The following is a 20,134-nucleotide window of genomic DNA, read 5'->3' on the forward strand; positions in this document are numbered from 1 at the left end:
GATCCCTAGGGCCTAGCACAGAGTTACTAGAAACAAAAAACCAAACCAACTGCCTTGAGCCGATTTAGGCTCATAGTGACCTAACAGGGTTTCCAAGGATACAAATCTCTGCAGAAGTAGCTGGCTACATCTTCCTCCTGTGGAGCCCCTGGTAGTTTCGAACTGCCAGCCTTCTGGTTAGCAGTAGATTGCTTTAACCATCAGGGTTCCATCTGGCAAAGCTACATCCATAACTGAGCATAGTGCTTGGCACAGTAACAGCCCCCCACGTTCAGACAAGAAACCTGAAAATACCCTCGATGCTTCTGTCTCCATCAGGGCTCACTAAAAAAAAAAAAAAAAAAAATCATTGCCATCGAGTTGATTCCATTTCATAGCAACCCTATTGGACAGAGCAGAGCTGCCACATAGGGTTTCCAAGCAGCAGCTGGTGGATTCAAACTGACAACCTTTTGGTTAGCAGCCGAGCCCTTAACCACTGTGCCACCAGGGCTCCAATCAGGACTCAGTACTATGTTATTTGTTAAACTGACTTGGTCTACAAGTATTTACTGAATGAACGAATGTCTTTTCATAAGACTTTTCTAAGACAGTGCTTCACTGATCTAATTTCTATTGGGTAAATCCAATAGAACCCATGGTTTATGAATCCTTGCCTATGGCTGTCACCATTTCAACTACCCAGATGATGGCCATCTCCCCATTTGTGACTTCTGTCTGAAGAATGCCTACTGGAGAAGATGGATGGGGAGGGAAAGAGCTGACAAAGCTGGGAACCCATTGGAGAGTCAGAGGTCATTCATAAGACAAAAAATAGAGGGAAGCCAAATTTACTTGTCCAGGTAATACCACTCTCACTATTTCCTCATTCTCTGCAACTCAAAGGATCCACACCACACAAAATTACAGACAAGTCCCCAGTGCAGACAGTGAGAATCCCTGAGCTTCCGCACGTGCAGTGTCTGTGTAAGAGTTGCTCTGCATACCCTACCACAGGGCGTTTCCAAAACACACTCCGAACTTAATGAAGCAATTCTAGTATTTCAAGTTTGCTGGACTACCTGCTTCTGTTAGGTAATGAAACAAATGACAGGAAAGAGAAGGACTTTCTAACCCAGAAAGAAGGAAGCATGACCAAGAATCACCAAAACAAGAGTTTTACAAGAAAATAAAGCTTTGCTTTATATTTCAGAATATTTCAGATGAAGGATTGATAAAAATCTTTTTGTCAGATAAGAAAATGCAGATCACAAATGCAGTGGACAGACTAACCACCTACAAGGAAGAGTGTGGAAAGAATGGGAAGTACAGACTATGAAAAGGAGAAAGTTAGAGGAACAGGGTGAAATTTCTTCTGTTTAATGAAAAGCAATGTGGCCCCCAGATTAATATCCCACCTCTGCCATTGGTAAGCTATATCACATAGCTTTCCTGCTTCAGCTTACCCAGCTGTAAAGTCGGAATAAAGATGTTAGCTCTCTAACTAGCTCAGAAGTGACTGTGGGACAGATCAGTAATATTTGTGCCTACAGTGTAAGGTACAAATGTACAACGTGAGAGAACCTTCTGTGGGGACACACCAGGAGGCGGAAAGGAAAGGGCGAATATGAGAAATGGACACAATAACTTCACAGCTTCCTCAATGCCCCTGGGCTGTTCGCCTCAAGCAAGAGAGAAGACGAAGGCTTCCATGGAAGCTCAGGGAGGCACGTGAACTCATGGAGATGAGCCAGGATGAGCAGGCCTGGCTGCGGCCCCATGGGCTCAGTAAACGCTAATGACGAAGAGAGTCAGCCTGCCACTGGTGATAGAGCGCTGGCTAAACACTCTATTAGCTTTTCATTTTGGGAATTAATGTCCTTCATGGCATGTGTACACTAACCAGTAATGAACTGTCTCCTTAGAACTGCCTGGGGTACTCCTTACTGCCTCTGCAAGATGGCATAAATTTCACATGGAAATTAGCACTTTAAAGGAGGCCGTAACTCCTTTAAAAGAGGTTTGTTTTCTATTAGTTTCTGCAAACATCCGGCCTTAAGAAAATGTGCCTCTAAAATAAGAAAAAAATCTATCCAAGGTACTTTGTAAAAACACATACATAGGTATATGAATGTATTAAATATGTATAATCACATTTATGTATGTACCCTGGTGGCACAGTGATTAAGAGCTCAGTTGCTAACCAGAAGGTCAGCAGTTCAAATCTACCAGCCAGTCCTTGGAAACCCTATGGGGCAGTTCTACTCTGTCCTATAGGGTCATTATGAGTCTGAACTGACTCGACGGCACCTAACAACAACATTATCTAGAATACATATACACACATATAGGAGCCCTGGTGGTAGTGTGGTTAAGAGCGCAGGTTGCTAACTCAATGATTGGCAGTTCAAATTCACCAGCTGCTCCTTGGAAACCCTTTGGGATAGTTCTACTTTGTCATACATGATCACTTTGAGTCAGAATCAACTCGATGGCACACAACACACATGCATATATATACATATGTGTACACCTGATTTACATAAGAGTCCAGATATGAGTTGGGGATATTTTTAAAAATCAACTCTGATATCTTATCAGTCCTCTAAAACAATAAAGAGAAATCATCTCACACTAATCATGTCTTGCACATTAACCCGGATGATTAGGTCTCCTCCATTTACCAAGGTCCTCTAAGCCTTGTCTACTGCTGCAGAAGCAGAAGGCCAGGCCTGGGCCTTTGACGCTCATAACTGTATTTCACTGCTCTTGCTCTGTGTCCCAAAAAGGGCCGCACAGTTAGGGCTGAGGTGGCGTTCTGTTTTCAGTGCTTAACCGGCTTCTCTGATAAAATTCCTCCTTTGTGTGTTCTTCACCTAGGAGATGTTTCTTTCTTCTTCTTTTTTTTTTTTTTTTTTATTGTGCTTTAGGTGAAGGTTTATAGCTCAATTTTTATTTCAAAAATTTATACACACATTGTTTTATGACATTGGTTGCAACCCCCACAATGTGACAGTATGCACCCCCTTTTCACCCTGGGTTCCCTGTGTCCATTCATCCAGTTCCTGTCCTTTCTTGCCTTCTCATCTTGCTTTTGTACGCGAGTTGCCCATTTGGTCTCGTATACTTGACTGAACTAAGAAGCACATTTCACATGTGTGTTATTTTTGTTTTATAGACCTATCTAATCTTTGTCTAAAAAGTGGGCTTTGGGAATGGTTTCAGTCCTGGATTAGCAGAATGTCCGGGGGCCATGGTTTCAGGAGTTCCTCCAGTCTCTGTCAGAACCAGAAAGTCTGGTCGTTTTTCATGAATTTGTATTCTGTTCTGCATTTTTCTCCCACTCTGCCTGGGACTCTCTGTTGTAACCCCTGTCAGAACGGTCATTGGTGGTAGCTGGGCACCATCTAGATGGTTCTTCTGGTCTCAGGCTGGTAGAGTCTCTGGCTCATGTGGTCCTTTAGTCCTTTGGGCTAGTATTTTCCTTGTGTCTTTGGTTTTCTTCATTCTCCTTTGCTCCGGATGGGATGGAACTAATAGATGTATCTTAGATGGCCACTTGCAAGCTTTTAAGACCCCAGATGGAACTTAACAAAGCAGGAAGAAGACATTTCTTAAGACCCATAAGTAACCTGGGAATTCCTGTTAGGTCTAAGGAGAAACTAGTAGATGAGTAAAGACAACTCTTCTGGTGGGGGTGGTTTAGTCTGTGACTAGTAATCTTGAACTAGTGAAGCTGTGCATTGATACAACTAAGTTTAAAAGCCTGAGAGAGAAATATGGTTGGTGCTCCAACTTAGCTGGCTTTTTTTCTTTTTTGCTAATATAGGAAGTTAACATTAGGGAGATTATGTTATATTCTGACAAAAAGAACTACATGAGGAGTCAGAAGGTCCGTGATCTTTTGCTGATTTTCCTAAGAAACTTTTGGCTTTATTTTATTCCCCAAAGATTTATATACTGCCTATTTTCCTAAGAACTTCAAGTTCTTATATATTACCTCATTTTAATCTTGCAGATTTTAATTAAAAAGATTTCACAGGGGCATATATACACAACCATGGCTTACACCAGGTGCATCTTAGTACTCAAAGTGACTTTGCTTTTTAACACTTCAAAGAGGTTTTTTGCAGCAGACTTGATTTCTTGACTGCTGCTTCCATGAGCACTGAATGAAATCCTTGACAATTTCTATCTTTTCTTCATTTATCGTGTTGTTTATTGGTCCAGGAGAGGATTTTTTTTTCTTTTTGTTGAGGTGTAATTCATACTGAAGGCTGTGGTCTTTGATCTTCATCAGTAAGCGCTTCAAGTCCTTTTCGTTTTCATAACTCAAGGTATGGTATTTTCAATTGCCTTATGTGCATGCCGAAGCTGGACAATGAATAAGAAAAGACCAAAGAAGAATTGATGCATTTGAATTGTGGTGCTGGCAAAGAATATTGAATATACCATGGACTGCCAGAAGAACAAACAAATCTGTCCTGTAAGAAGTACAGCAAGAGTGCTCCTTAGAAGGGAGGGTGGACAGACTTGGTCTCATGTACTGTGGACACGTTATCAGGAGGGACCAGTCCCTGGAGAAGGACATCATGCTTAGTAGAGGGTTACCGAAAAAGAGGATGACCTTCAAGGAGATGGACTGACACAGTGGCTGCAACAATGGGCTCAAACATCACAATGATTGTGAGGATGGCGCAGGATTGGACAGTGTTTCGTTCTGTTGTACAAAGGGTTACAATTAGTCAGAACTGACTCGATGGCACCTAACAACAACAATATATACATAATAAAAAAATCTCATAAAATATATAAGACAAATTTCTATTTCTAAACTTAATATTCTTAACATTTACCCTTTCAAGACAAACTACCCGTTTCTTCTTTTCTCCATAATCTTCAATATTTCCTAAGTAACTGCGTTAAAAATAAAACAAAGAGCTTTGTGTTAATTTAACCATGTATTTCCACTCATGTCTTAGGCAGATGGTGGCCCCTGCTGGGCTGTAAGCTCCATAATGGCTGCTGGGGCCTCGCATCTGTTGCTCACCGGTGAGTCCCCTGTACCTAACACAGTCCTGGCCACAGAGCAGAAAGTATGACTAAAGATCCCCAGGAACAAAGAAATGATATGCTTTCCTGCTCGGCACCTATCTCATCTTCCTCTTTATCTACATGGGAGCTCTCACCTTTTTCTTTTTTGACACCTTAATTATATAGATTACTCTCTAATAATCTAAGTACAAAATCGCTTTTTGCCCCAAATCCTTCATACAGCAGTTGTCTGACTGGGCTTTGGTGCCCACGACATCTATTATTTGTAACTTTCACTCTTTGCTTCACTTGTCAGAAAAGCCCCTGAGCATTTCTTTCGGCCCAGGACTGTCTCTAGGCTAGAGAGAAGTTCCTAGGAGTTGGAAAGTTCTGCATTCCACTTGGAATATATTTTATAGTTTGCTATTACATCACAACAGTGCAGTGTGAGTGCAGTTAAACCAATGGTTTTCTTGTTGGTCTACCTGTTGTTATTGGGTGCCGCTGAGTCAATTCTGACTTATAGTGAGCCTGTATGACACAGTAGGGTTGCCCCATAGAGTAGTCTGTAATCTTTATGGAAGAAGCCCTGGTCGCTCAATGGTTGAGTGCTCAGTTGCTAACCAAAAGGTCAGCAGTTGGAATCCACCAGCTGCTCCACGGGAGAAAAGACCTGGCGATCTGTTCCCATAAAGATGTACAGGCCTGAGAAACCCTATGGGGAAGTTCTGCTTTGTCCTATAGGGTCACAATGCGTCAGAATCGACTTGACGCACACAACAACAACAATCTTTACAAAAGCAGACTGCCGGGTGCTTTCTCCCGTAGAGCCGCTGGGTGGGTTCCAACTGCCTCTCTTTTGGTTAGCAGCCGAGCACTTAACTGTTATTCCACTAGGGCTCCTTTGTTGGTCCAGTAGCATTTATTAAACACTTAGTGTACGCTCCAATGTGTACCCTGAAACTAAAAACCATTCAGAGAGTTTAAAAGATTATTTCTAAGCATTTCAAAGTCGTAAGCACTTTAAACATGGGAGTTTCCCCTCCCCCCCAACAAAAATATGGGAGGCCCATGCCAGTATTTCTGTGATATCTCATCTAGGGGAGTCAGATGAGGCACAGCTGCAGCCCATGATTAGCCAGGGTCACCTGGTGAAGTGGCCGAAACATGGAGAGTAGCCACAGGCTGCTGCACTCCCTCCCGCTGGAACCATCTCCTTGTTTTCATAATGCCTGCCACCCTGATATCTCAAAGCCACCCCCACATGCACAGCATGTGAAAACATATTGAAACCCTCTCTGGATCACAATACATCTGTTCTAAGAGGCTGAATGAGAGATGCCAGGGGAACATTAACTCGGAATTTCCTAACTTGAGTGCAATTAAAATCTCAGTCACAGTGCAGAATTAATGTAGCCCTTTGCATCTTAAATACATATTTTAATCAGATGACACCCATCTGTAGAAGATGAGACTACATTTTTATTGAGGATTCCAAATGATATAATCTGTTCCTATGAAGCGTAAATGGTTTGGTTCGTGTTCCCAGAAGCCTAGAAAGAATTACACAGATCTGGCACGAGCACATGTGGTGACACTGTTTTGCTTAAATTCAAATCTGTTTAACTTACATGATGAGTGTTGTTTGTGTGAGAGGATTTAGATTGTGTGTAAAGAGCGACAGAAAACAAGAACACAGCTCTTTAAACGTCTTGGGCTGTGTCTCCAGAGTCTGTCAAAGGGGCCAGAGGCCACGGAAGACACACCTTGCGTTGGCTTGGGCTCTGTCAGCGCAGTGACAGCCTTTTAACTAATTTAATCTAATGAGTGACGGTCTCTTAACTAATTTAAGCTAATGAGAATCTTCACCTAAGGTAAAAGGTATGTTAATGAGCCCAACTAATACCTGGCAGCCACATAATTCATTCTGACAGAGAAGATTTTGGGCAAGGGGAAAGTTTCTCAGGAAACTGAACCACATCACAGGAAGTACACAGCAAATGCATCTTTTTCTATTTTGAGATGTTACTTTGTATGTCTGTTCTAGGTGGCACTTTCTCCGCTATTTCTGTATTATGTATCTTCTTCAAGAAGGTAAAGCTCTGACTGGAAGGAAGGTGGCCTGGGTTCCACACCTGGCTGTGGTACTAGCTTGGTGTGTGACCTTTGCTGTTGTTAGGTGCCATCGAGTTGGTTTCGACTCAGAGCAACACCACCTGACAGAGCAGAACTGCCTCATCGGGTTTTCCTGGCTATAATCTTTAGGGAAGCAGACGAACAGGCCTTTCTCCTGTGGAGCTGCTGGGTGAGTTCAAACCACCAACCTTTCGGTTAGCAGCTAAGAGCTTAACCACTGGGCCACCAATGCTCCACGTGACCTTGGGAAAGCCACAGTTTGGGCTCTCCGTTTTCTCCATAAATTGAGGGAAGAGACAGGAGTGCTGTTAAGATAAGAATGTGGGTGCTGGAGTAAGATGGCACATTTAAATTCTGCCTCCACCACCCACTTAGCCTCTCTCAGCCTGTTTCCTCCTCTGGGAAATGAGGATAACCTCATAGGCTATTGTAAAGACGAGACAAGGTAACACATTAAAGATCTATTCCAGAGCCTGCCTCCTGCTTAGTGTTCAATACTGCTGTGACTGCTGTACAAAGAGAATGGAACTCTCCTAGTCCTGGCTTTGTCACTTCCCCAAATCAAACCCACTACTGTTGAGTCAATTCTGACCCTATATGGTTTCCGAGGCTATAAATCTCTGTGGAAGCCGACTGCCACGTCTTTCTCTCACAGAGCCATTGGTGGTTTTGAACCGCCAGCCTTTTGGTTAGCAGTCAATTGCTTTAACCACTGTGCCACTGGGGCTACCTGCATAATTTTAGAGAAGTTACTCAGTCTTCTGAACCTTATTTTCGTCATCTGAAAAATAGAGGGCGTAAGACCTGCTGTATTAGTTTTCTATTGTTGCTGGGACAAATTACACAAATTTTATCATCTTACATTCTGTAGGCTAGAAGTATGATGCTGGGCTAAACTTAAGGGGTTGGCAGGGCTGTGTTCCTTTCTGAAGGCTCTAGGGGTGAATTCATTTCCTTGCCTTTTCCAACCTCACAATCACCAACATGTTCAAGTCCATCATTGCAGCTCTTGTGCCAATCCATCTCACTAAGAGTCTCCCATACTCTTGCTGGCACTCTACTTCACCAAACATGATATTCTCTTCTAGTGATTGCTCTCTCCTCATGATATATCCAAAGTAAATGAGTTGAATGATGTTCTGTTGTGATCTGTAAGGTTTTCATTGGCTTATTTTCAAAAGTAGATCACCAGACCTTTCTTTTTAAGTTTGTCTCAATCTGGAAATTCCACTGAAATCTGTCCACCATAGCTGACCTGCTGGTATTTGGTGAAATACCAGTGGCAGAGCTTCTAGCATCATAGCAACATGCAAGCCATTACAATATGACAAACTGATGAGTGGTAGATAATTATGGAAGGTATGTTATACCTGCAAACATTAAATATAATCACATTATTTTTGCCAATTTTTCTCATATGTCTATTTATGTATGTACACACAATATATAGCTTTAAAAATTTTCATTATATCTAAAGAAAATAAGTTTTCTCAGGGTTCTCCTGTATCTCATGGAAATATTGTTGATAGATGGAAACCAGTTTCATTCCTCTTTGTTGGTCAACCCACCCTGTTGGTTTTTGCTTCATAGTATTTATGAAACCAGAAAACACCTTGGCCAAGATGGTAGGGCTATGAACAAAGCAGAATTTAGAAGAAGCCACCTTAAGAAGTACTGTATAGTAGAGCTTTTATCACCTCACCCAAACACAAGGACAGTGAATTCTTCTGGTAAGATCTGAGTTTAGCCATGAGAACCAGCAATGAGGGCAGATTCACAATTACTCTTGCCATGAATTTCAGAGAAGAAACTGTGAAAGCCCAGATGCTAGCTAGTGTTTGGAAGGTCCATTTTCCTCTCGTTTCTGGATCTCAGGAAGACTGACTGAACTTTGCGGACGGCAGGCTCTTCCTTGATTGGGTTGATCTAACATATTCTCATATAGTCATATAAATTATTAATTAGAATTGATTAAAAACTTAAAAGTAAGCACCCATTGAGGATATTTTGCTACTGTCATAATTTTTCTAGCTTACTTTTTTATTTCCATCAAGGCTAGATCTGCACAGAGATTAACCGGTCAAACAGTTTTTACAAGTGTTTTACTAGGTATAGTGGCGTGTGCCCACCCCTCCCCTAACCACTTTCAACTCTTGGTTGATTTCTTTGGTTCTTATCCCTATACAGGGCTTGCCTATTTTGCTGTTGTGTGATTTTTCAGTTTTAGGTATTTATTTGTTACCTTCTAAGTGTCTCTGTGTCTGCCTTTGATGACACCAACAATAGGTAACTCTGTGTGTGTGTCTGCGCCTTCTCTGACACACGCCAATGAACTCCACAATTGATGAACAAATACTGACACGTTATTAACTAAAGTCCAGGGTTTACATTAGGGCTGACAATTCCATGGGTTTTGACAAGTGCATTATGTCATGTATCTAACATTACAGTATCATGCAGAATAGTTTCACTGCCCTAAAAAGGCTGTGTGCTTCATCTATTTATCCCTGTCATTTATCTACACAAAATAAATTTGTATAGATTTTTTTTTTTCACTTAGCAGTATGCATTTAAGGTTCACCCCTTTCTTTTGTAGCTTGATAATACATTTATCGTTGGAAGATACTCCATTGTATGGGTGTACCAGAGTTTATTCATTCACCATTGAAGGGCATCTTGGTTGCTTCCAAATATAGGCAATTATGAATAAAATTGCTATAAACATTTGTGTGCAGGTTTTTGTGTGGGCCTATATTTTCAACTCCCTTGGTAAATACCTAGGTGCAGGATTGCTGGATCAAATGGTAAGCCTGTGTTTAGCTCTGTAAGAACTGCCAGGCTGCCTTCCAAAGACGCTGTACCATTTTGCATTCCCACCAGCAATGGATGGGAGTTCCAGCTGTTCCACATCCTCCCGAGTATTTGGTGTTGTCAGTGTTCGGGATTTTAGCTATTCTATCAGGCATGTAGGGATATCTCATTGTTGTTTTAATTTCCAATTCCCTGATGATATATGGGAGCCCTCGTGGCTCAGTAGGTAAGAGCTCAGCTGCTAACCAAAAGGTTGGCAATTCAAATCCACCAGCCGCCCCTTGGAAACCCTATGGGGCAGTTCTGTCCTATAGGGTTGGTGTGAGTTGAAATTGACTTGATGGCAATGGGTTTGGTTTAATGATACATGATATTTACACTTTCATAGGCTTATCTGGAAACCCTGGTGGCGTAGTGGTTAAGTGCTACCGCTGTTAACCAAAAGGTTGGCAGTTCGAATCTGCCAGGCGCTCCTTGGAAACTCTACGGGGCAGTTCTACTCTGTCCTATAGGGTCACTATGAGTTGGAGTCGACTCGACGGTACTGGGTTTGGTTTTGGTTTTGGTTTTATTTGCTGTGTATCTTCCTTGGTGAGGTGTCTGTTCAGATTTTTTGCCCATTTTGTCACTGGGTTCTTTGTTTCTTATTGTAGAGTTTTTAGGAGTTCTTTGTATATCTCGGACACAAGTCCTTTAACAGATATATGTTTTGCTAATATTTTCTCTCAGTCTGTGGCTTACCTTTTCGTTCTCTTAGTGTGTTTTTAAAATTATGTTCTGGCAAACTTGGCTATAAGTCCAAGCTCCTTCACAGAGTAGCTATTGTTCATCTGCACAAAGGAGGAATAGCTTGTGCCATAGCTTTAAAGGTAAAGGAGTAGAGTTCATGTTGGTAGCAGTAGTGAATCTGCAACTTTTGTGCTCATAACAACAAAAAGAAGGGGGCACCTCCTAATCTCCCCTTGACTTTCTGCCAACATCACTGGAAACAAAAAGGAGAGTTGAGGAGGGCTTCACTATGACGTTAGTGTGGTCATGACGGTGATGTTGATGGGAGGGAGACTGGCTTCATTGCAGTCTGTGCCAGAAAGTTCTTTCTTCTGCTGTTAGACCTCTCTAGCGAATTACTCGTTTCAGTTAGTCTACTCTTCATCTCCAGAATTTCTATGTGGTTTCTTTCTGTAATTTCTAGCCCTTTATTGATGAGCTTATAATTTTAATTCAATGTATCCTTGGTTTCCTTTAGTCCTTTAGCCAAGCTTTCCCCTAACTCTCTCAAGCTTTCCCTTATCTCTTTGACCATATTTATAAGAGTTAGTCTCCAGACTGTCTGACCATATTCCAATATCTGGCCTCCGTCAGGGTCAGTTTGTGTGACTTATTTTTTTCTGGGAATGGGCCATCTATTCACAACTCTTTGCATGCCTTGTTAACTCTTCCTTGAAAACTAGGGTCAGTTTGTGTGACACCCTGAGTTTGGACTTTTAGTCTACTTTACTGTGAGGAAATAACTTTCTCTTTGTTAAAGCCATCCACTTTAGTATTTCTGTTACAGCAGCACTATGACTAAGACATGTAGCAATCCTGGAAATCAGATTCTCCTCTTTCCCTAGGGTTTGCTTTTGTTGGTTCTTGATGGCTTCAGTTGTTTGTTTAGTGGCTTTTCCAAAGTACTTTTGTAGAGGCTGCATTCTCTGTAGTGTGAGGCCATTAGAATTCTGTTAGCTCAGTGGTCAGTCAATGACCTGAAAGAGATTCCCTTTAACGTGAAATTCAGGTCCCGTTTTCTTCATTAAGCAGTCCCCTGGTTGTTGTAAATTTCAGATTAGATACCAGAATTCCAAAAGAGCTGCATCTGTCGATCTTCGCCAGGTGTGGTTGTTTCAGTGGAGAAGCCGATTCTTTTGGCGTCCTACGCCGCCATGTTCTGTGAAATCATTTCTCATTTTTTCTATTGTCTCCTAGCTTCAAGTATTATATTTGCAAAGTCATTGCTTTTCTGCTTCATGATCCTTTCTACAAAATCTTCTTTTCCTGGACAGTTGTAGGATATTCTTTTTATCCCAAGGATTCTACAATTTTACAATGACTGCCTTAGTGAAAATATAGGTCTATTTTCATCTACTGTACTGGGCACTGTAGGCCCATTCAATGTGAAAATTCATGTCATTTTTTTCCATAGATATAGCTCCTGTGTATTATAAGAGTTCAGAAAAGGGGTACTTAATTCAATTGGAAAGGGTCAGTTTCTTGAAGTGTTAATGCCTAAGATGAATTTTAAAGGATGAGTAGAAATTAACCAGGTGAAGGGGAGTGGAGAAAGGAAGGGCATTCTACTCAGAGGGGACAGTTTGAATAAAGGCAAAGAGGTGAGAAATGACATGGAATTACAGGGGGAACTAAGGGCAGTTCAATACCAATAATGCAGAGACCCAGATTGTGAAGAACTTTCTATGCCATTTTAAGAATGTTGAATGCTGCCCAGAAGATGATGGGAAGCCACCATAGGAAGCTATCTGGTCATACCTACATGTAGATAGATCACTTTGGTGTGGTGGTTGCATTGTAGGAGCGTTAGGAGAATGAAAGCAGACCAACAGTTGAGAGCTTATTGAAATAATTGAGGTGAGAAACTAGGTCTTACTTATCTAGTGCTGCTATAACAGAAATACCACAAGTGGATGGCTTTAAGAAAGAGAAATTTATTTCTTCACAGTAAAGTAGGCTAAAAGTTTGAATTCAGGATGTCACCTCCAGGGGAAGTCTTTCTCTCTCTGCCGGCCTTCTCATCAATCTTCCCCTGGATTAGGAGCTTCTCCGAGCAGGGATCCTGGGTCCAAAGGACTTGCTCTGCTCCTAGCACTGCTTTCTTAGTGGTATGAGGTCCCCAAGTCTCTCTGCTGACTTCTCTCTTTCCTACCTCAAAAGAGATCGGCTTAAGACACTAAACTTGTAGATCTCATCAATATAACTGCCACTAATCCATCTCATTAATATCATACTGATAGGATTTACAACACATAGGGAAATCATATCATATGATAAAATGGTACACAATCACACAATACTAGGAATCAGGACCTAGACAAGTTGACAGATATTTTGGGGGGACATGATTTAATCCATGACAAACAGTAAAGGTGTAAATTAAGGCAGTGTCAGTAGGGATGAAGAAGAAAGGATAAATGTAGAAATACTTAGGAAGTAAAAGGAATGGATCTTCATAGAAACTCTCAGAAATAGACATTATTATTAGATCCGATTTACAAGAGCAATAATTGAGGCTCATGGAGCTTAAGAATCATGTCCAAGGCCCCAGAGCCAGAAACAGCAATGCTTCTACGAAGTAAATGCATTAAGCTTTCTAGCAGCTAATTTAAAACAGAACTTCTGGAACAGAACATATTCATTAGTCAGTGAGAAACCCTTGTGCCAAAGCAGGAACTGAAGGAAAGCTTGTTTAAGGAAAGGAAAGACAAGTCAAAGTCGAAGGCCAGAAAGGATATTTTGAGTAAATAAAATCCACATTTGACAAGGGATAAAACAGGCACATGATTAAATATATTGCTTTAAATAAGGAAGGTAATGACCAAAATACTGTAGGAATTCAAAGGTAATTGCAATATTTAATCCTAGGAGAAATTATTTTTTTTAGTTTTTATTGTGCTTTAAGTGAAAGTTTACAAATCAAGTCAGTCTCTCATACAAAAACTTATATACACCTTGCTAAAATATACACCTTGCTACATGCTCCCAATTGCTCTCCCCCTAATGAGACCGCCCGCCCCCTCCCTCCACTCTCTCTTTTCGTGTCCATTTCGCCAGCTTCTAACCCCCTCTACCCTCTCATCTCTCCTCCAGGCAGGAGATGCCAACATAGTCTCAAGTGTCCACCTGATCCAAGAAGCTCACGCCTCTCCAGCATCCCTCTCCAACCCATTGTCCAGTCCAATCCCTGTCTGAAGAGTTGGCTTTGGGAAATTGTTCCTGTCCTGGGCCAACAGAAGGTCTGGGGGCCATGACCACCAGGGTCCTTCTAGTCTCAGTCAGACCATTAAGTCTGTTCTCCTGCTCTCCTGCTTCCTCAGGGGTTCTCTGTTGTGTTGCCTATCAGGGCAGTCATTGGTTGTAGCTGGGCACCATCTAGTTCTTCTGGTCTCAGGCTGATGTAGTCTCTGGTTTATGTGACCCTTTCTATCTCTTGGGCTCGTAATTACCTTGTGTCCTTGCTGTTCTTCATTCTCCTTTGATCCAGGTGGGTTGAGACCAATTGATGCATCTTAGATGGCTACATACTAGTGTTTAAGACACCAGATGCCACTCTCCAAAGTGGGATGCAGAATGTTTTCTTAATAGATTTTATTATGCCAAATGACTTAGATGTCCCCGGAAACCATGGTCCCCAAACACCCCTCCCTGCTACGCTGGCCTTTGAAGCATTCAGTTTATTCAGAAAACTTCTTTGCTTTTGGTTTAGTCCAGTTGTGCTGACCTCCCCTGTATTGTGTGTTGTCTTTCCCTTCACCTAAAGTAGTTCTTATCTACTATCTAATTAGTGGATACCCCCTCCCTCCCTCCCTCCCCCATCTTGTAACCATCAAAGAATATTTTCTTTTCTGTTTAAACTATTTCTTGAGTTCCTATAATAGTGGTCTTATACAATATTTGTCCTTTTGCAACTGACTAATTTCACTCAGCATAATGCCTTCCAGATTCCTCCATGTTATGAAATGTTTCACAGATTCATCACTGTTCTTTATTGATGTGTAGTATTCCATTGTGTGAATATACCATAATTTATTTATCCATTCATCCGTTGATGGGCACCTTGGTTGCTTCCATCTTTTTGCTATTGTAAACAGTGCTGCAATGAACATGGGTGTGCATATATCTGTTTGTGTAAAGGCTCCTATTTCTCTAGGATATATTGCAAGGAGTGGGATTGCTGGATGGTATGGTAGTTCTAGCTTTTTAAGAAGCACCAAATCAATTTCCAAAGTGGTTGTACCGTTTTACATTCCCATCAGCAGTAAGTGTTCCAGTCTCTCGAGGAGAAATTCTTAACAGAGATAAATGCATGACTTGGGAGGAATTTTCCTGGGTTCTAAGATAATTGTTACTATCAGTGCTTAAAGTCAATTCAGAATGGAAGCTGGGTAGCGATTTCAGGCTCTCACTGGAAGCATTTTGTTCATTTAATTCAATCTGATAAAACATTTACTGGGTGCCTGCTATGCTTAAGGAGCTATGCCTTGAAATGGGTTTATTACTGACACTAATAATCACAGTGGCCTTGTCAACATTTATATCAGCATGAAGTGTCTCTGGGCCTGGTGTCACATGCTAGGGCTGGCTGTGATTTCTATCCAGTGCCTTGGTTTACAATCTAAGCCAATACTGGAGCTGCCGCATTGATGAGGGAAGGACATCTCGGTGCCAGTTGATCTGGTAGCGGTGTCTGGGTTGTTGGCCCATTCCAGTGACTAATTCAGGGTGGAAAGAAGAGAATTATGTGAACTGCAACATGGGTAATTGACCCCTAAATGAATTTAAGCTAAATATCCGTTTTCACTACTTTTATTTCCCATCCCTTCCAAGTATACTACTGGGATGCATCTCTCAACTAGTTAGATGTTTCAAATGGTTCTGCTACAGATAATAGGAGCTCCACAATAACAAGCCTTTTTATTGTTTCAGGATGTATGTGGAACCTGAAGAACTGATCTTTACTAAAGGACTGGGATACAGAGAAAATCATGGGATAATCCAATATTTGAATAGTGAACAGAGAAGATACCATATTAATATTTAAGAATTCTGATTTCTTAATCTAAAGACCACAACAGCTTGGACCTTTATACGGAAAATTCTAGTTTAGACTAGGTTACACTGTGCCATCAGGAATTTACTGGACTAAAGACTATAAAAAAAAAATGCATACTTACTCAAAATTAAGTACTTTAAAGATATGGTACATATTTTAAGTTCATGCATATTTATTTTTAAAACTCTACTATATATCGCATTAATGAAGTTTCAGTATTCTGTACACCTTCCTAAGGCTATATGGGGTCACTCAGACACTTAACAATCTATAATTAGTCTGCCTTTAAAATGAAACTATTTATAAAAGGCCTAACTGAAAAAAAAAAAAAATCCCTATGAACAATCTATTCAATGAGACAGGTTACAAGTTAATCCCTAATGAAGAAATGAAGAAAAGCTTTGACTTTAGGGAAATATGCTTGCATTAAAAAACTTGGTTCAGTTAATTTTAAGCCATGAATATAAAGACCCTTTTTGAGTATACCATAGAGGGATACTAAAAAGAAGCCATCATTTTAATTGTGCATCTTAGACTCTCTCTATAGTCCTCATATTGCACACCACCCCCCAAAAAAGTAAGTATATTATCAGTTGGAAAACACAATTTTTTTTGTAAGGAAATGTACAGAAACCCAGGAAACATGTTCTTTGTACAGTTTAAACTGATGAGTGATAAATAAGTAATAGATGTTTTCTGACCTGATTTCCTCCTAATTTCCCATGTGTGGGAGGACAGACATGGCTACAATTCTCTGCAGCTCTTCCCATCAGAAGGGAGAGTCTTTTCTCCCTGCCCCCTTTGACTCTGGGCTGGCCTCATGGCTTCCACTGACTAATGGGCTATGGCTAAAGTTATGTTGTGTGAGTCTAGGGGTCTGGGTCTTAGGTATTATAGCTTCCACCTCTGCCTTCTTGGAAGTGCCCTGAAACCTCTGTGCAGTGAAGAAGCCCAGGATGAAAAACCACATGGAAAGAGAGGCCTTGCTTTCCCAGATGACAGAGCCCCCAGGTCACCCTGGGGAAACCAGAAGGCCTGCCCAGTCTACTCAGTGAATGGTGGAGGAATATTCGGGTGGTCTGTGGCACAGTCATTGATATCTGAAACACTAACTCTCCCTACGCTCCAGCACCACCTCTTCTTTGGCCACTGCATGCTTCATTTTGCAATGATTAATACAGACATAAGCAGCTTCCCCAGAAGAACAATAATTCCAAAATGCTGTAACTGCCAAAGTTAATACAACGCAGGTATTAGGTAAGATAAACTTCTTTGCTATTTTGTAGAAAAGGAGAAAGCTTGATAATTATGCTGCTTAAGGGTGGATGAGATGAAAGATGACTCTACTGCCATAGTCCGGGCTGTTTCTAGAGTTACTTTAGATCATGATCAGTCAGGCTCTTTTAAAAAGTAGTTGGAACATCTCCTGTGTATTTTCTACAGGAAACATATACAACTGAAGAAGGCTCTATCAATATTTTTCTGCAATTTATTTTTTCTTTAGACTCAAAGATGTCTCACTTCCTTTCTATCTTTGCCTTATGGGAACTGTCATTAGTCTGTCCTTTTTTGCCAGAAAATTCTGTCCTATTTGAGCCACTTCTATCTTTACCACTTAGTTTAAGTTACTTGGGAAGCATCTGGAGACTGCTAAAATCCTAACTATGCCATCATTTCATACACAATTCACTGTGCTCACCTAATAAAAAACAAACAAACAAAAAAAGCAATGGCAGAAGAGACAACTTACAGATTAGGAGAAAATTTTCAGATATGGGTCTAATACCCTGTATTAGGATATTTATATATATATATGTAAAAAACTTCTATAACTTGACAACAAAAAGACAACCTAACTAATCAAAAAATGGGCAAAAGACTTGAACAGACAGTTCACCAAAGAGGATATTCAAATGACTATCATGCACATGAAAAGATTCTCAACATTATTAGCCATCAAAAAAAAAAAAAAAAAAAAAATCCCACTGCCATCAAGTCAAGTCTGACTCATAGTGACCCTACAGGACAGAGCAGAACTGCCCCACAGGGCTTCCAAGGAGTGGCTGGTGGATTCAAACTGCCCACATTTTGGTTAGCAGCTGAGATCTTAACCACCACACCATCTGTTGTTAGGTGCTAATGAATCGGTTCTGACTCATAGTGACCCTACATACAACAGAATGATACACTGCCAGTCCTGCGCCATCCTCACAATCATTGTTATGTTTTAGCCCATTGTTGCAGCCGCTGTGTCAATCCATCTTGTTGACAGTCTTCCTTTTTCACACTGACCCTCTACTTTACCAAGCATGATGTCCTTCTCCAGAGACTGGTCCCTCCTGATAACATGTCCAAAGTATGTGAGATGAAGTCTCACTATCTCGCTTCCAAGGAACACTCTGGCTGTACTTCTTCTAAGACATATTTGTTTGTTTGTTTTTTTGGCAGTGCATGGTATATTCAATATTCTTTATCAACACCATAATTCAAAGGCATCAATTTTTCTTCAGTCTTCCTTATTCATTGTCCAGCTTTCACATGCATATGAAGTGACTGAAAATACCATGGCTTGGGTCAGGTGCACCTTAGTCCTCAAAGTGACATCTTTCTTTTTAACACTTTAAAGAGGTAGCAGATTTGCCCAATGCAATTGGTCTACTTAAGAGAGATGGAAATCAAAGCCACAATGAGATATCTCCTCATTCCCATTAAAACTGCAATGATAAAAACAAACTTTAAATTATACACACCTATCATGGATGGGGAAACCCTGGTGGCGTAGTGGTTAAGTGCTACAGCTGCTAACCAAATGGCCGGTAGTTTGAATCCACCAGGCGCTCCTTGGAAACTCTATGAGGCAGTTCTACTCTGTCCTAGAGGGTCGCTATGAGTCGGAATCGACTTGACGGCACCGGGTTTGGTTTTTTGGTTTTTACCATGGGTGGTACAAATAGTTAAATGCTGGCCTGATAACCAAAAGGCTGGCACTTCAAGTCCTGCCAAAGGCACCTCAGAAGAAAGGTCTGGGGATCTGCTACCGAAAAATCAGCCATTGAAAACTGTATGGAGCACATTTCTACTCTGACACACATGGGGTCTCTATGAGTAGGAATGAAGTCCATGACAGCCAATATGTGTGTGTTGGTGCATTATGATACTAACATATTATACACATTTGAAAACATATACAGAAAAGAAAGTAAAGAACAAGAAAAAAATGAAACAAATAATATTCTTAAATGTCTTCCCAATCACGATGGCTTCACAGTGGTGTTAGCTAATATTCTAAAGGCGTGTACGTACTTAGGGCAGCATTCATGTAACAATTGTTGTGTGCTGTCAGGCTGATTCTGACTCACAGAGAACCTATAGGCCAGGGTTGAAATGCCCTATAGACTTTAAGTATTTTCTCCTGTGGAGCCGTTGGTGGGTTTGAACCACTGGCCTATTGGTTAGCAGCCAAGAGCTTAAGCATTGCGCCACCAGGGATCCTGACACTAATAATAGTGGATACAAATCCATATTCCAAATGATATTCTTGGCAAGTTCCATTTCTTCTATTGATTTCCATTCATATCTGATTAGATTATTGTTACTGATTTGATAGCATCATAATGTGACTGATGAAGAGCAAGAAAAAATGTCAGCTATTCCATTTCCCACTGTTGGCTCTTGCTCAACCTTTATCCATGGTGTCTTAGGCTGGGTTCTCTAGAGAAGCAAAACCACTAAAGCATACAAATATCTATACAGAGAGATTTATACCAAGGAAATGGCTCACATGGTTTTTGAGGCTGAAACGTCCAAGCCTGTGGGTCAGGCTTGAGGCTTCTCCTGATTCACGTAGCCACAAGGGCTGGAAACCTAAGATCAGCGGGTCAGACAGCAGGGCTCTAGCTCACAGGCTGTAAAGACCTACAAATCCCAAGATCAGCAGGCAAGATGGCAGATAAGCTGCTAGCTCGAGTCCTAAGAACCAGAGGTCAGATGAATAGGAGCCAGCTGCAGGATCCAGAGCTAGCAAAAGCCTGCAAGCCTTGCCAGAAAGTCCACCTATACTGGATGCAGGCCACACCCCCAAGGAAACTCCCTTTCAAATGATTGGCTATTCACAGCAGATTCCCATGATGGAGGTAATCACAGCATATCAAATCTCATCATGGAAGTGATCATATCATTGTATGACTGCCAAACTACATCATAACTGCCAAACCACTGAGAATCATGGCCCAGCAAAGCTGACACACAACTTTATCAATTACACACAGTTTCCCCTTTAAACCATTTATCTAGTTTGTGAAGGCGAGTTTAGTAAAAACTAGAAAATGTAACCCATAAATCCAGCTCACC

General features: G+C 41.1%; 1 protein-coding gene across 6 annotated transcripts in view; it reads right to left on the reverse strand.

Moving 5' to 3' along the window:
• EXOC4 (exocyst complex component 4) overlaps positions 1-20,134 on the reverse strand; it is an 831,013-nt gene that overhangs the window by 97,330 nt on the left and 713,549 nt on the right. Inside the window, exon 17 of one of the 6 annotated variants that reach the window (XM_064289705.1) lies at positions 14,836-15,443. The exons of the other annotated variants lie outside the window; for them this stretch is intronic. Within the exon in view, the coding sequence (XP_064145775.1) occupies positions 15,340-15,443 (104 nt within the window). The 3' untranslated portion in view covers positions 14,836-15,339. Of the gene's footprint in view, positions 1-14,835; positions 15,444-20,134 lie in introns of those variants that run through there. 6 annotated transcript variants of the gene reach the window in all.

This window comes from Loxodonta africana, chromosome 8 (genome assembly GCF_030014295.1).
Source record: "Loxodonta africana isolate mLoxAfr1 chromosome 8, mLoxAfr1.hap2, whole genome shotgun sequence".
Lineage (NCBI taxonomy): Eukaryota > Metazoa > Chordata > Mammalia > Proboscidea > Elephantidae > Loxodonta > Loxodonta africana.